At 41.4% G+C, this 16,852-nt stretch overlaps 1 protein-coding gene across 3 annotated transcripts in view; it reads left to right on the top strand.

The window, feature by feature from the left end:
* The window catches only part of cdk14 (cyclin-dependent kinase 14), a 246,282-nt gene that overhangs the window by 74,515 nt on the left and 154,915 nt on the right, over positions 1-16,852 (top strand). For all 3 annotated transcript variants that reach the window (XM_031322846.2, XM_031322849.2, XM_031322848.2), the window contains 3 exons: positions 7,192-7,437; positions 14,118-14,212; positions 14,855-14,934. In XM_031322846.2, the coding sequence (XP_031178706.1) occupies positions 7,192-7,437; positions 14,118-14,212; positions 14,855-14,934 (421 nt within the window). The remainder of the gene's footprint in view (positions 1-7,191; positions 7,438-14,117; positions 14,213-14,854; positions 14,935-16,852) is intronic.

Here is a 16,852-nt window from a genome sequence, read left to right as displayed (position 1 = left end):
TTTTGTTAATTGGGGTTTCATTTACTTTAGTGTAATATACATTTTTGTTTATGAAATTGTCAGAAATAACAGGAAAATGCATAGATTTCTGTCAAATAAGGTCACGCAAATTCATTGCCTTTACTGTACAAAGGCCCATTCTGAGCCAGTAAAAAGCCCTGCTATCTATGTTTGTTCTTCACTCTTGTATGTGTAAAAGTAAGTATGATGGCACAGTAATGTAGTAGACTTGTGGGGGGAATGCCCTGTGTGTAATTTCCTTCATGATGCTGCTGTCAGGGAAAGGTGCAGAATTAATAGGTTCTTTGCAGCAACCCGAAGTGAAGGTGAAGTCCTAATGCTACAGCATACATACATATTTTAGACCGTAGTGTGCCTCTAGCTCGATGGTATTTTAAGCCTCCAACGTTGACTTCAAGGGAGCGCTGCGACCGTCGACTTCAAGGCACCTAACCCTAACCTTAACCCTAACCATTGCCTAATCCTAGTGCCTTCCAGGCAGCGCTGCCTGGAAGATGATGTTGAGGGCTTAAAACACCAAACACCATGCTTCTGCTGGTCTGCACAGAGCCAACACCTTTGGGATGAACTGGAGCGCTGACTGTGAGCCAGGCCTTATCTCCTAACATCAGGGATGGACCTCACTAATGCTTTTGTGGCTGAATGGGAGCAAAGCCCTGCAGCTAATGCTAAACAATCCTGGTACTAGATGGCATAAAATAGGTCAGGATTTTTGTGATATCTCATTTGCTGTATATGATTCCCGATACCCGCAGTGTGATGTTCTCAGTGCTGGCTTGTTTCTGCAGAGCGCAGCAGTGCGTAACGTCTCCATGAGTTTTGGATCCACACTGCTCATTTTCATGTCAGTTGTTTTAGATGTGATATGTGCACATCCTGCTCCATGTGACTCTAACACAACCACTGACAGCCAACATATGTTTTAGGTTTCTAACAGGGCTGCACAATTAATCACATCCCGGCCTACAAAACGCATCCTACAGACTAAAGAAAACATCTTTGTTTGGTACAGATCCTCGCAAGAACCACAATATAAATATTTAATAATAATATAATATATTTTTCAATAAAAATGAGAATAATTATACAAAAATGATCCCTCCTTTCCCTCCGATATCGTGAATCATATCGCAATCGTAATATAAGTCAACATTATTGCAATTAGATATTTTCTTTCATATCTTGCAGCCCTAGCGTCTAATGTTTTTTCAATCCATCCAGCTGTCTCTCCATCGATCTGTCCAGCCATTTCTAGTTGCTTGTTCTGTTAGGGTCATGGGGGCACCAAAGCAGCCAATTAGGGATGGGGTTCAATAGCATTTAATTGAATCTGAATCCAGTTCCAAATCAGCTTATCCAATTAGGTAGTGGGTTAGGTCGGGAATGAAGACATCTTGGAATATTCATGAATTTTACCTGAAGGCGAAATGGCTGTTTCACTGATACAGGCCATGTCCTAAAGGCCGAGAACTCCCAAATTATAAAAAATAACACAAGTTCTTACTTTAACATGATGGACGGTAGATAAATATTTAAGCAGGGACCCTCCCACAAATGTTGCATTTGTCAGTTGTTGGTTGAATTTTTTTTCACACTTTGAAATGTTTGCGTTAAGGCGGTCCGCCATCGTTCGGTCCTTTTAACAGCTGTGATGCTGAGGTAGCATGTGTTTCTGTATGTCATCGTATGTCTTGCAGATGCCTGTAGTGTCAGAAAATTATCTGAGAAAGATCACGAATGTAAGATTTCATGAGGGCTTTGTAGGCTGCGTAGCTTAACAAATCTGGGTATGTTACTAACTTGGAACTGGATTCAAAATGGACCTGGCTACTGGAATCCATCCCTACAGCCAATTCAACCTTTCCTCCTCCAGGATTTTCCAGCTCCTCCTGGGAGGAGCTACTCTAACTACTGCCTGGTCAGCTATTCTATGACCAACGCAGCACAAAGGATTGCTGCTCTTACATAGAATTATTTGGGCGTTAGAGACAATTTTAATACTTCACTCCAAACTACCATGTCATTGGTAGGGCTGTGTATCGTTCCAAAATGTTCTGTACCAAAACCAATACAGTGACTTTGATACCGGTTCCTAAACTATACTTTTTTCTATACCAATTTAATAAAAACAAAAACAACATTACGGCACAAATATCTTTATTTTTCAGCTCCTACTACGTGACCCCGTCTCTGTGCGTAACAGAGTTTTCCCTCGTGTTTCTATGACGTGTAACGTTAGACAGCCAAACAGCAGCATTATAAGATCTTGGTAGAAGCATGCTTATTGGTTTTGCTTATTGCTTATACACTCCTTAGGTATTGAAATTGGGTATTAAATGACGTGGCATTTTTCGATACTCGATACTTCAGAGGCAATTCGCTCGGTACCTAAAAAGTATTAAATTCGGTACCCAGCCCTAGTCATTAGAGTCACCAAAGAGGATTCATCCTCTGGAAACCATGGATGTCTGTACAAAAGTGTGTGCCAATCCATGTAGATGTTGCAGTCATTTAAGAACAGTCCTGATTAGGGGTGTGCAAAAAAATCGATTCACATTCGAATCGCGATTCAAGCTCTACCGATTCAATATCGATAAATAGAATTCCAAAAATCGATTAATTTTTTTTTTTTATTGTATGTCTACTGCAATCACATGGGAAAAGTAACTACATTTACATATGAGAATATGTGAATGTGAATCGTTATTTGAAATCGAGAATCATTTTTGAATCGAAAATTGATTTTGAATCGAATCTTGAGCCTAAAAATTGATATCGAATCGTGACATTTTCTGAATCGTGCACCACTAGTCCTGATATCTGGTATGTCCTACATACAGTGGAATAGTTTATTAATGCAGTGAATATGTTGGGGAGATGCCCCTGTGAGTATGCAAGCTGACAACTGGTACCAAGCACAGGTGTTTATAATGCTAGAGAAGAGCAATGTGGCTAACGGGGGGTATCATATTCCAAAGACAATACTCAGCACAAGACCAAAACAAGCTGTTACTGTTGTTAACGGAAGTAACACCTCAGTGAGAAATCAGCCAGAAGCAGTAAGAAGAGCTCTTCTGGTCTGTTGAGGTAGTGATAGTAGGTGTAGAATAGCAGTTTCTAGGATCATGGTTATAAAACAGGTAGCTCAAATCAAGTGTTTGAAACATTAGCCTTGTTGAACTCATCCTCCCAGACACTCTCATCAAGTATTGATGCATTGGAGGCTGATTGGTCCTGAATGACGGAATTTGTTTTTGTAAGTTTATGTGCTGTTTGAGATGACAACTGCTGTCACTAAGGACTTACTGGATATGCATGGGACTCATGTTTATGACATCTTGGCTGCATCATTACCAAACTCCTCATTTCATTTTATTTTCTCTCGTGTATTTCCTGGCCCATTTCACATGCTCATTTGCTGAGACATGTTCTTCTGTTACTCCTTCTATTGGAACTCGTCCATCTTAGTTCTTGCTCGAAATGGAAAATTGGAACATTGCTAATGTCCTTACTTTTCCTCAAAAGCTTTTAAGAAATGCAAGATATTATATATTTATTTAATGTATACACCAGGTTATCTTGTACAAAGTAGGCTACAATGTGGGCATAGTTATTTATGAATTTGCTGTCAACATGACCGTCTGTAAATCAGATTATTAAATCATGGAAATTGTTTAGATTATTTGTTTTTGGAGTTGTAAATGCATGTGCTTCATTAAGGCAGAAAGATACTTAAATTGCAATAATAATATAAAAAGAAAGTTCAACAAAAGCAGTGATTTGAATGATAAACTACAGAATCTCAGTGTCTTGACGAGCTGAAGTGCACACTTGAAGCTGGTGACTTTTGATTTCACCGACTGTTACAACTAATTAGCTTAGGGATTTACTCCGCTGTAGCTAAGTAATGTTCACTTTGGGAGTGTAAAACAACACAATAATTTAGCTATCTTTACTACTTTCTCTCGGCTGGATGGTTCTGAAGAAGATACCCCCGTGTTTATCATTTAGACGAACAGGTTTTAAGCCCCCAACGTCGACTTCAAGGCAGCGCTGCGACCGTCGACTTCAAGGCACCTAACCCTAACCTTAACCCTAAAGCTGCTTACACACCAACCAGACGGTCGACCGTCGGCAGAAAAGGCAGTTGGACTGATCAGTCTCCCCGAGTTGGTCAAAAAAATGTCTCAGAACACACCGAAGAGACGAGACGTAATGCATCTCCATAACAGCAGGCGGCGCTAATCTGTATTGTCGGCCAAAAAAAAACCCGGCAGCTGATTGGACGAACGTGTCACGCGGGTCTGGTTTCTCCAGAAATTCAAAGACAGACTGTCACGGCGGCTTGTTCAGAATACGATCTCATATTGTACTAAAATAGTTCACCGAAACATGTTTCTGAAAACATTTTAAGCGAGAAATAGGCCATGCAGATGCTGAATCTGTCTTCATTTCAGATCAACAAAGGTCAGTTTAAAAGATTTCCGTCAGATTTTGAGAGACTCTAGTCACGCTCATTCCGCTCCCCGTTTCCGGGTTAGCACTCTACCAATCAAATGGGTCATTTGAGTCCGACTGCCGGTAGTGCCCGCCCCGCCGGTTATACATGTCAAATCGGCCAAAATGAAGGCCGACGGCCTCTCAGACGGACGACGGCACGGAACACACCGAACAGACTTGAGTCACTGACCTCGCCAGACTGTCCAACGGCTGATTATCGGCTCTTTGTGTCCGGGCCTTAACCCTAACCATTGCCTAATCCTAGTGCCTTCCAGGCAACGCTGCCTGGAAGACGACGTTGGGGGCTTAAAACACCAAACACCAAACACCAATCTTTCTTTACATGATGATCTTACACCAATTTTAGATAAGTAGCTAGCCTGTAGCTTGGTAGTTGTCAAGTGTAAATATAATAGCTAGTAAACAGCATACAGTTAAAGTTTTAAACATGTAATTTCATCATTTTAAGTTATTAAAAAGCTCTGAATCTGGAGCTCCAGATTTGGGCCTGTGAAGTAGTTTGTCCAGTCATTCTAGGAAGCTAACAGTAACGTTACCTAATGCTGAAGTGCTGAGCTGTCAACTGATTAGTATGTCACTACAACCAAAAAATGAACTATCAATTAACTAATAAATATAATGCCACTGTTGATGTCATGAATCGTTTTTTGGATATGATTGAACAATGTAAGGTATACCACTAATGCAATATTTTAATAAATGTGTGCTAAATTGGTAAAACTAGCCATTATCAGTTAAAGTTGACAGTCTGGCTGACTGGTTGAACAGAAAATGAATACATGAAAATAAATAATAACAACTGCGTTATTTTATCTGATATTGTTCATGTAAAAACAAGATACATTTGTATTATGCTTGGTACAAAACATACATTTAATGCCATGTAGAACACAAATCCAGGCCTTTTATTTAAATTTATAGAAAATAATAACAAATATAACAAATAGCAATATTGGCCAGAGAGATCACAATTAAATATTTTCCTCAAACTCACTTATTTCCCCTGTTAAGCCATATGGAATGTTCCATTCTGGATCTGGTTTTTAGTCATTTATAAGTGTCTTATTAGCCTGTGCGAGATGGGCATATTTGTATACCTGACACAATAACACCTAAATAAGGTTTAGGCGCAGCACCCGAGCTGTTTGGGGCAGCACCTAAGCCGAGTCAAAGTAAAATCAGTGTGAGCAACAAGATCTAATGATTGTAGTTGGTCCCCAGTGGACTTCTTTAGCAAGTTTTGTCTTGAAGCTTTTCAAGTGTTATATATATTATTATTAATATATTATTAATATTATTTATTATCTGATCTAGCCTTTCCAACATTTAAGACACAGATATGGAAATGATAACAGTCCAAAATGATGTCAAATTGCATATTTTTTTCTGTGAAAAACTTAACCCCCACCCCCCCGCCAAATACATGCACCTAAGTCTTCCACAAACCTAGGGAAAACACTGTAATCTTCCTCACTATGATTGTAATCAGCCACACGATCAATAATTGTTGCTTTCAGATTGCTTAAAAGAAGTTTCCATATTAGCATCACAGAGAAGGCAGACTGTAGTGGGAGATGCACTGGTGTGTCCAATGGAACCTGGCCCATGTTAAAGACCAAAGAGCTGCAACATGACTCCTCCTACTGTATCAGAGTAATTAGAAGTTCTTCCTGCAGGGCAGCTCGGGCCTAAATATTTAATCTGGAGGGAGCCGTGGCAAAACATGTCATGCCGCCTGCGCCTTTTGTGTCCAATATACACAGTCTATCGCCGAGGAGCAGTGGGTAAGGTGCTTTGTGTCTAGGCCTGTAACAGTTATTATATAACCGTCTAACCAAAACTTTTTTTTAAACATAGGTTTTGCGCTTCTTTTGTTTAACCGCTCTTAATTGCTAACATTAGCTAAGGTCCGGAAAACTATATAATACTGTACTATTGTCAATTTTATGTCTGTTTAGGATAACAAAAAAATAAATAAAAAATACAATGTTTTATGATAATAAAGAGGTGTGGTTTACTGCTTCCGCTGCGTACCTTTTGTTATTACATTATCTGGGTCACATAACAGTGATATAACCAAAAGATGGATCCTGGGATCCATTCCAAACTTTTGTTTTGTTTGGAAAAGTAATAAATAAATATCTTTTTAAATTTGACTGAAAGAGACAATTATTTTGGACACTTATTTGTACAGCAACATTTGGAATTGTTACAGGCCTATTTGTGTCTGCAAATGGACGGGGTGGTGCAGGGCTCGGTGTGTGTGCCCCACGGGCTTCTAGGAGACAATCTGCAGCATGTCGGCACAATGGTATGGATGTGTAAATGTGTGTCAGAGATAAGGTGGGATTGTGTGTGTGCGTGTGCGCAGCAGAGCCGACAGAGACTGGATCTGTTTTGATCAGAGAAAACAGAGATGGAGATGAAAAGGCTCTCATCCTAGCAGAGAGGTAGCAGCAAGGCTCTACGGGAAGGGAAGAGACCCAGGCTGACAGAGAGATTAAAAACAAGCAGGATCTGGAAGACGGGGGCACAGTCAGTTTTTGGATGAACACTGAGAATCGCAGATGGATTTATTTTTCTTCTTTAATGCTCTTTAACCCTTTTATCTTTTCCCTTCTTTCCTTTTCCCCTATTCCATTTTGACAGATATGTGTCACAAAGATGTCCACACGCAGCTGCCAGGGAACAGACTCGGTCATCAAGCCCCTGGACACCATCCCTGAGGACAAGAAGGTGAGAGTGCAGCGCACGCAGAGCGGCTTCGACCCGTTCGAGAAGCCCGCCAGCCAGGTGAAGAGGGTCCACTCTGAGAACAATGCCTGCATCAGTGCCAAGAGCTCGTCCGCCGGCAAGGAGTCGCCCAAACTGCGCCGACACTCCAGCCCTAGTTCTGTAAGTACAGCTTTCACACACTGAAATAGCCAGTGTATTGTTATGTTTGTGACCCACATTGCATTTTTCTAACTGTACACTTGAAAAAGTCCTCCACCTGATGATGAAGTCTTGTTTCACAGCACTTTTGCATTGCCAGACCAGGATTCTTCTTTACTTTTAATACTTTAACTACATTTTCCTGATGATGCTTACATATTTTTACTGAAGTAACATTTTCAATGCAGGACTTTTATTCTAACAGAGTATTTTTACAGTGTGGTGTTAGTACTTTTACTGAAGTAAAGGATCTGAATACTTCTTCCACCGCTGTTTAACACTGGGCTGTGCTGTGGTTCGGTGCTGGGGGTTGCATCCTTAGTCGCGGATTGGATGAATTTTCATCACATGGCTATGCATGACTGTAAACAAACATGGCTGCCTTGTTGTCGAAATTCTGTAATTTTATGCATTTTACTTCTAGCTTCTTTAACACTTTTTTGAAGTTGGACATGTTCTATGCAAGTTTAATCCCTTTAGTGGTTTTCTGGCTTAACTTTAGAGTTTTTTTACATAATGGTGGCACGTTCTACCGAGACACATTCACAGACGGTCGGAAATTTGTGAATTTCGACAAACAATTCTGTTTTTTCAGCTTCTTTCTGGGGTAAGCGGTTTTTCTTTGGCGATCTTTTAAACAAAAAATGCTTTATCTAACCCGCCGGCGGATTTTGGGGTTAGGAGGGTTAAAAAGCAAACCGTATCAGTGTATATGTAGCCTTAGTATAGGTCTCTGATACCAAACCTGGCAATCTCACTGTGACAGGAGTCCTGGAAGCTTCACTGAGTCACAGTGCCTAGGTGTTGTTCACCAAGAAATAGTCCCAACATGTGACTCCCCGAAAAAAAAAGAAGGAATAGCAAAGCAGGAGATAGCCATCAGCTGTGGTGCCGGTGATGACACACCATTTGGTGGGCAGTCACCTCTGTTTCTGTTTGAGTTGATAAGCAGTGGGTGACAAAGCAGTCAACAGTTGTGCCAGCGTTGCCATGGAAACACAGCTTGTGGTTCTGAGAGAGGATGGGGGGGGTCGGTGTTTGGTGCACAGCATTTAGACAGGATAAGCAAAGTCTGTATTTATTGCCATAATAAGTTACACTTACGTTGAATTTGCCTTGGTGAAAGGTGCATACATAAACAAGCAAACAAACATTTTAAACATTAATATGAAATAAACTACGGCTGTCTGCATTAACGCGTTAATCGCGATGCGTAGAGGATTCCGACACCGGGATGTAACAATCTGCAGCTGCTGTTGTCGGAAAAACACAAACGGTGCGTTCAATGAAACTGGTAATTTACAGCCTTGTGGTGCATTCAAAGTTGTTGTTAAATTCAAATGTGTGACTATATTAAATATATAATAAACAAATACAAATCTTAAAATCAAGTTCATAAAGTCACTTTCTTTGCATTCATTTGATTCCCAATCAAGATCCACTGGTCAGAATGGCTTTCCATTGTTAATATGGACTTAAAAACAGTTCTGAAATGCAAAATAATAGAATTTTAATCATGTGATAAAACATGCGATTAATCGCGATTAACTATAGAAATTCAACGATTAATCGCGATTAAGAAAATGTAATCGTTTGACAGCCCTAAAATAAACAATAAATACAGAACAGGGTTCCCCCCAGAAAGCTGTTTGTGCCTGGTGGCAAGTGTCTTTTTTTATAGGGCCCGGAGTCACAGACTGATGGCAGCATAAATGCAGAGCCCAATAGTTTCTGTGATAACAGAATCATGGACGGAATTGCAAAATTCCACAGGGCCCTACATTAAGTCAGGGCTAAAAGCTAACTGGAGATTTGAAATACAGTATGACTGTGTCTAAGTTTCCAACTGAGCTGCTCCACTGTAACTTAAAAAAAATTCTTAAAATTAAAAAATTCTCAGTGGCCTAGGCCTGGTGGAGGGCAACTTAGGCCCAGTGGGCCACCAGACTTACAAAACACTGCAGAAACAAATGTATACATACATAATAACTGATTCTAATGTTGCATTTCACCGTTTATTTCATGGTAATGTTTGTGTTATTGGCAGTACCGTGTTAGTACAAGTACTGCAGTACAGTGGTGGTAGCAGTGTTTATAATTAACGCATATAATGTGTTGTATTGTCCTTTCTCTCTTACCTTTAGTTTATTTTCAATTCAAGCATCATTTTTTAAGGTCAATATTGTAAATCAACAATAATCTCCACCAATCAGATGTTCAAGACAGCCTACCTGAGAGGAAATACCCAGTGCAAAAACCAATAAATAAATCACAGTTACTGCTGAAATGATGCAGTTAGTCAGATCTGTCTTTGCTTCCGGAGTCCGTCCAAGCAAAGAGCAGGCTGCAGGCTGGATGGAAACAAACCATATTTCTTTAATTAAAAAAAACTAAACAGTGCAGCCCCCTCTCTCACAGAGATTGCACATCAGAGCCTAACACGAGCTTCAAACCTCATTCCGACTCAATTCTGCTTGAAGCAATCAGGGCAGGGTCCATTTGTGTCTGCAAGTGAATGTAAGTGCGTTTCCATCCACCTGTTTTTATACACAATTTAATTTTGTGTATCAAAAAACCTTAGTGGAAACTAGACCTGGCGATATGGAGAAAATCAAATATCACCATATTTTGACCAAATACATAATGTATGTGGATATTGCGGCGATATTGTAGGGTTGACTATCGGTGCAAGTAATGTAAATATAATGACTAATGGTACATGTCCATTGTCAGCATCATTTCCACGCTTCCCATTCATTTCTATGGGAGCAGCTGTGTAATACATTCTGGTAGTGTCTCGGGGACTTTGGAGAAGCGGGGCGTAGAGTCTCCTTATTTGCATAAAGTTGAATCCAACCAACTTTATGCAAATGAGGAGCGGCCGGCTCGGCTAAAGCTGACGAAAATCTTTTAAACTGACCTTTGTCGATCTGAAATGAAGACAGATTCAGCAACTGCACGGCCTATTTCTCTCTGAAGATGTTTTTAGAAACACGTTTTGTGAACTGTTTTTGTAAAATAAGACATCATATTCCGAACGACCACCATTATGGTCGGTTTTGAAATCCTGGAGCAGCCAACCCCACGGGTAGCGTTCGTCCAGTCAGCTGCAGCCATCGCGGTTGTAGCAGGGTGGAGTTTTCTTTGCTTGTCAGTGGTCATTGAAGAGAAACTGATAACTGCTGGTGGCGAGCCAGCTAGTGTGCAATGCTGCGAAGCGGGGCGATCCCTGCTGTGAAAACAACGCCTATATGCACATGTACCATGAGTGGTTTAAAGCAGATAATAAAACAGCTAGAACAGTCTGGTAGGTTCAGAAAATGACATCACTTTACTGTAGTGCAGCCTTTAAAACCAGGAAAAGAAAAAAACACATGTGATAATCACTATATTATGATACCTAAAATTTAAGACGATATCTAGCCTTATATATCGATGTGGATATATTTTGGATATATTGCCCAGCCGTATGTGGAAACAGCAGAAAGTGAAGGATTTTACACTTTGCTGGGGTGAAAGAGTACTGATAAAAGCAAACTGCGACGTGCAAAATGAAATGGCAACTGAATAAGTCATGACGTGCATGAAGCACTGAAGAGACTACAAATAGCTGCATACATAGACATCACATCTGTGTGGAGCAATGGCGAGACTGTAGCCTTTCTCACATTAATACATGAAACAAACATTTCATTTTATATATATTTCATATATATATATATATATAAAATATATATTTTTTTTCTTTTTTTCATAAAGTTTTTTCACTGTTTGAGGTTTGACTGGAGCTCTTTTAATGACCTCCTCTTGTTGTGCCCTCTTCTTCTACAATGGTTCATTGGCAGCCGCCTGGAGACTTGAGCTGTGTTTGAAATCCTTCCCTATCATGGAAATAGTGCACTATACAGTGCAGTGGTTCTCAAACTTTTTCACATCAATTACCCCTAAACTGACACAAATCAGACCACCGACCCCCACCTGATAAGACTTTGTCCCAGGGTGCCCTACCTAATAGAGTTTTTGCTTTTAGATGTTTTACTACAGAAAGTGAATTGAAAACCCGTGAGCGAAATAGTCATTTTGTCATTGTGTTACTTATGGATGAAATTATAGTGAAAACAAACTATTCCCCTTTTTTTTGGGGGGGGTAATCCCTTCAAGGACCTTTGGGGGTCCCCAGACCGCACTTTGAGAACCACTGATATAGTGGGTTCGCCATTTGTTAGCGGTGTTTGAATTCTCCACGCTTAATTCACTATATAGTCCACTATATATTTCTTGGGGGGGGGGGTGCCACCCCTTGCCCCCCTTTTAGCCCCGCCCCTGGTAACAGGCAGATTGGTTCCAAAACATATTTCATATGTGTGCATGCTATTTTCATATATTTTCTATTTTCTATTTTCTTGCTTGGCTTTGACATGGCTATGGCTTTTCAGATGCTGTCAAAGCACCAATTACCTCTGTATTCCTCAGGTACTTTGATTTGGCAGCCAAGCTGTTCTCCGTCTGAAACTCATTTGCCAGCCTTTACAACCGCACACGGTTAATTGAAGGCTGTGTACGATCAACATTTTCTCAATCACGCAAATGAGATTTTCAGCTTTTATAAGTATGTTGGTTGCTTTTTTAAAATTTTGCTCCAAATGCGAAACGCCTAATGAGTGTGCACCCGAATAAGATTTAATAAGTGTGATATGAGGCCTGACTGATTGCCTGCCAGCATCGCTGCGAGACACTAATGAATTGTTTCAGCTGTGATTATGAAAATGTGTAAATCGTCCCGCTCATGGTCCTTGTGTTTAGGCCTGCCCGACCCACTCAACTTTCATGTTTCACACACAACCTCTTGGATTGTAAAAAAAAAAAGAGATAGGGGATCAGACATGGCCTGCATCTGGAGATAATGGGTTTCAATCAGCATAGACACTTTATGTCAATGCTGCACTCATGTCAGTTGACCAAGTTAGAATAAGCTTATTTGAATAAATTCTCCTTTTTCCATTGTACGTGTTACACAATGCCCCTTTTTAATAGTTGATTGTGACCAATTAAATGTTAATAATCGTGGTTTACATGTATGAAGCCCCGTTTGACTAACCACTTATCTGCAGTTGTTGGTCAGATGAACTCCCATATATGAGGAGGAGTTAGCCAGTTGTTTGTAGACCTGAAAACAATCCTATTTAGGTCAAAAACATTTGTGTCTTAATTGACTGGCGCTGCCCCCTTTTCCAAATTGCAGTCATGCATTAGCCTGGTTGACACCAGACCCTTCTCAGTTGTAACTGAGAAGGGTCTGGGGAAGGTTCATTGACAGTTCATTTCCAAAGGGGCGTCACCAACGGACGCCGCTCAAATGCCTCTGGGCGCATTGGATAGTCCTTCAACCAATCAGACCAACGATCCGGGTGAGCTTCGGTAGCCGTCATGTTGAATGTAAACAAAAAGCTGCGCTATCGTCGTTGCGTAAAGCCCGCCTCAACGGTTGTGATTGGTGTAAAGTCCGCCTCAGCGGTTGTGATTGGTGCCTCGATTTTGGGGACATTGGAAATGGGTTTGAATGGGCTCTTCGCCAGACTGACTTGCAGAGCAAATCTCAAATTTGCCGGAAGTTCGTCAGGGTTTACCCAGGCTAGTCATGCATAATTCCCTGGAACAATTATACTATAATAATAAATTAATTTAGTTATGGATTCTAAACATTTGAGGTAGCATTGTGTTTTTTTCAGTTACACAGACACTGATTGTGCAGTAATGTAATGTCTTTATATAGCCTTTTATACCAAAAGATTTGCGCTAGTCTGGGGGTACTTAGTCTGTCCAGACCTTCCTCCACAGCGCTGCGGAGGAAGGTCTGGCTAGTCCAAACAGCATTTTGGGATGGGAGAAAAATGTGCTCTGGTTTATTGGCATTTCTTTAAACCAGTCACAATCATCTTGGGCGGTGCTAAGCGCCGGACGGAGCCACGGTGCCTCTGCAAAATAGCCTCGGGAAAGAACTTGTTTTGGTGGAACATGTGTACGTTCAAAGGTTGTTTTAGTGGTGCAACAGAAAACTCAGATTGGACAGATAGTCTGGATTTACCCTGCAGAGATCTGAGGAGCAGTTAACCATAGTCCTCACAAATCCACCAGAGTTTAGAACGCCAACACAAAGAAACAGGAAGGGGACCGACATCCGTGAAATCCAGTGAAACTTAGTCGATATATAGACTAGGGGGTACTTAACTGAAAAAACTATTTCAAAGGGGATACATTATTGAAAAATGTTTGAGACCCACTGCTCTACAGCGTCTCATACGTTTTAGAGTTGAGCTACTTTTCCCTTTTCATATCAGTTGGGTATGACCACATTCTGCTCTGGGCCACACTTCCTCCGAGCTGTAGTTGTTACCTCCTTCTATGAAAAGTGTCTGAACGTTATGAGGTGACGATTCAATGAAAAGTAGTCTTTAGAGTTCTAACATGAAGAATTCTCTCTCCTTCTCCTCACATTACGCCTCCCGGAGGATTCCTCCAGATTATAATATCTCTCACAGACTTGTACATGTCTCGTGTGAGATCCTCTGAGAGTTTTAGTTTTCTGGGTTACTGAATCCATGCTGTTATATTACCTTTTTGTATCTCTATTTTCCCTCTAGCCTACAAGCCCCAAGTTTGGAAAAGCAGATTCATATGAAAAGCTGGAGAAACTGGGCGAAGGTTCATACGCCACAGTTTACAAAGGAAAGAGCAAGTAAGTAGTTGTGTGTGTGTGTGTGTGTGTGTGTGTGCGTGCGCGCACGTCGAATCCTTAGCATTATCCCGTCACTCTTCTTTATAGTTCATAAGAGCCACTCATGCAGGCAGTGAATATTACATTTAATTATACAGGAGCAGAGCTGTAACGGAATGAATTCATTAAAAGGAACAGCAATAACCGTTACACAGTGTAGTTTTATGTAAATAATCTGTCTCCTCTGCAGAGCCGCAAGTCCCACACACGTAATGCAATGTAATTTCTTGTATTAGAATCACTATAGGATGGATGCTTTTATTCAGTTGATTCAATAGTTTATGGTTTGCTGCCTTCCTTCCAGGTTTTGCTAATCAAATTCTAGAAGATGAAATGTTCACACACTGTAAATGTACAAAACTCTGCAGACTCTAAGCTTCTCGTAATGATGTTATTTTGCGTTTCTCACCACTACAAGTTTTGATTGGTGAGCTTCATTCAGTTGTAATCCCGTGGCCTTGTCCCCGGGTCTCACTCCACTGCTGCTAAATTACATTTCATTGACTTAACAATATTCGCTGTTCTCCGCCTTCACTGGTTCAAATAGATTCTTTAGACGGCGCAGGATGCCCATACTTAGTTTGTCCTCTGTGTTGTTGCCAGGGTGAATGGGAAGCTGGTGGCTCTGAAGGTGATTCGTCTGCAAGAGGAGGAAGGGACGCCGTTCACCGCCATACGAGAAGGTGAGAGGTCCAGGGGTGGAAAGCCAAGTGCAGAGACTGTTATGCGGACCTTACACCAAACGACTCTTCAAGCGATTCCACTGTCGCAGACTAAAAGCGGCTTCATGCAAATCCAGACCCAAAAACGAAAGATTAAGAGTCTGGCATTGAGTAATGAAAATGGCCCAACTCGAGGGGCGGCACCAAGCACGCATTTGAAAATCTCACTGCACGCAATTGGATAACACTACGACCAATCACAACAATACACAGGGTGACGTATCCAGAGCCCCATATGCTTAGCTACCAGCAGAGCTAACTGGTAGATTAAACTCTTAGCTACCAGCAGAGCTAACTGGTAGATTAAACTCTTAGCTACCAGCAGAGCTAACTGGTAGATTAAACTCTTAGCTACCAGCAGAGCTAACTGGTAGATTAAACTCTTAGCTACCAGCAGAGCTAACTGGTAGATTAAACGCTTAGCTACCAGCAGAGCTAACTGGTAGATTAAACGCTTAGCTACCAGCGGAGCTAACTGGTAGATTAAACTCTTAGCTACCAGCGGAGCTAACTGGTAGATTAAACTCTTAGCTACCAGCGGAGCTAACTGGTAGATTAAACTCTTAGCTACCAGAGGAGCTAACTGGTAGATTAAACTCTTAGCTACCAGCGGAGCTAACTGGTAGATTAAACTCTTAGCTACCAGCGGAGCTAACTGGTAGATTAAACTCTTAGCTACCAGAGGAGCTAACTGGTAGATTAAACTCTTAGCTACCAGCGGAGCTAACTGGTAGATTAAACTCTTAGCTACCAGCGGAGCTAACTGGTAGATTAAACTCTTAGCTACCAGCGGAGCTAACTGGTAGATTAAACTGTCGTCATCTGTTTAGCTCGCCTCTGGCCCGCCTATATCAGATACACCGATGTGATTGGTGCAGCTCGGCTACAAGGGCATAGTTAATGAGCATCTTTACTGAATGCCAGAGTGACTCGCTGAGCAAATTAAAATTTTCGCAAGAACTCTGGATTTCCAGGGTAGGTACGGACGGCGATATGATGCAAATGCGGCCTGGGCGACTGTGACGCGGAGGGTCTGCAGAGGATCTGATCGCCGAGCCGCGCACCTCCAAGATTTTGTAACGATGCGGAAGTGGTCGCATAGACCGCCTTGCAATGACTGGCTACAGGAGAGAAGAAGTCCGTTCCTTGAGCCACTCTGAGTGCAATCGGTATGAAAGACCAGACGGTCAGCGGCACCCCGACCGAACATCTTGCTACAACGGGCAGGCTGCATTGCAGACGTTACGTATGCGGAGCAGATGTTACAACACCGCACTTTTACTATAATCTATGACGCTGGCAACACCGGGCACGAGAGCAGTGCGTAGTGGTGCGTATGCTCCCCGGAGATCCGCTCTACAAGCATAAAAACAGGTATTTTTTGCGTGAGGTGTGTGCGGCCCTTTAACACAGAAATGGATCACAAAGTGTCTATATTTCTTTTAAATTAAACTACCGATATACAGGAAACAACTGAATGACTGTCAGTGAGCGTATTGGCAGTTTGGTTTTAAGAGTTTCTGTTTTTATTTCTCGTTTCCCTCACCTGCGTCCTCTGATACCAGCTGACAGTAGACAGTAGATTTCCCAACACTGTGCTCCAAAAAACTAGCATTAGCTAGGATCCTATTCATCTCCATTCTGAAAGAAGCCCCACACATTGTGTTTGCACTGACTCTAAAGACAACTAAAGGCCATGGAAGGGAGATGAAGAACTGACTTTTGAAACTGAGAAACCAAATTCAGTTGGTTTTACATTTAGGCTACATCTACACTACCATACCTTTTTAGGTTTAAAAACAAATATCTTCTGCTACGTTTACGCATCGCGTCCACACTACTCCGTTTTCGAGCCCTTAAAATGGAGACATTTGGAAAC

This window comes from Sander lucioperca, chromosome 10 (genome assembly GCF_008315115.2).
Source record: "Sander lucioperca isolate FBNREF2018 chromosome 10, SLUC_FBN_1.2, whole genome shotgun sequence".
Lineage (NCBI taxonomy): Eukaryota > Metazoa > Chordata > Actinopteri > Perciformes > Percidae > Sander > Sander lucioperca.
This window is presented reverse-complemented; position numbering and strand designations above follow the sequence as displayed.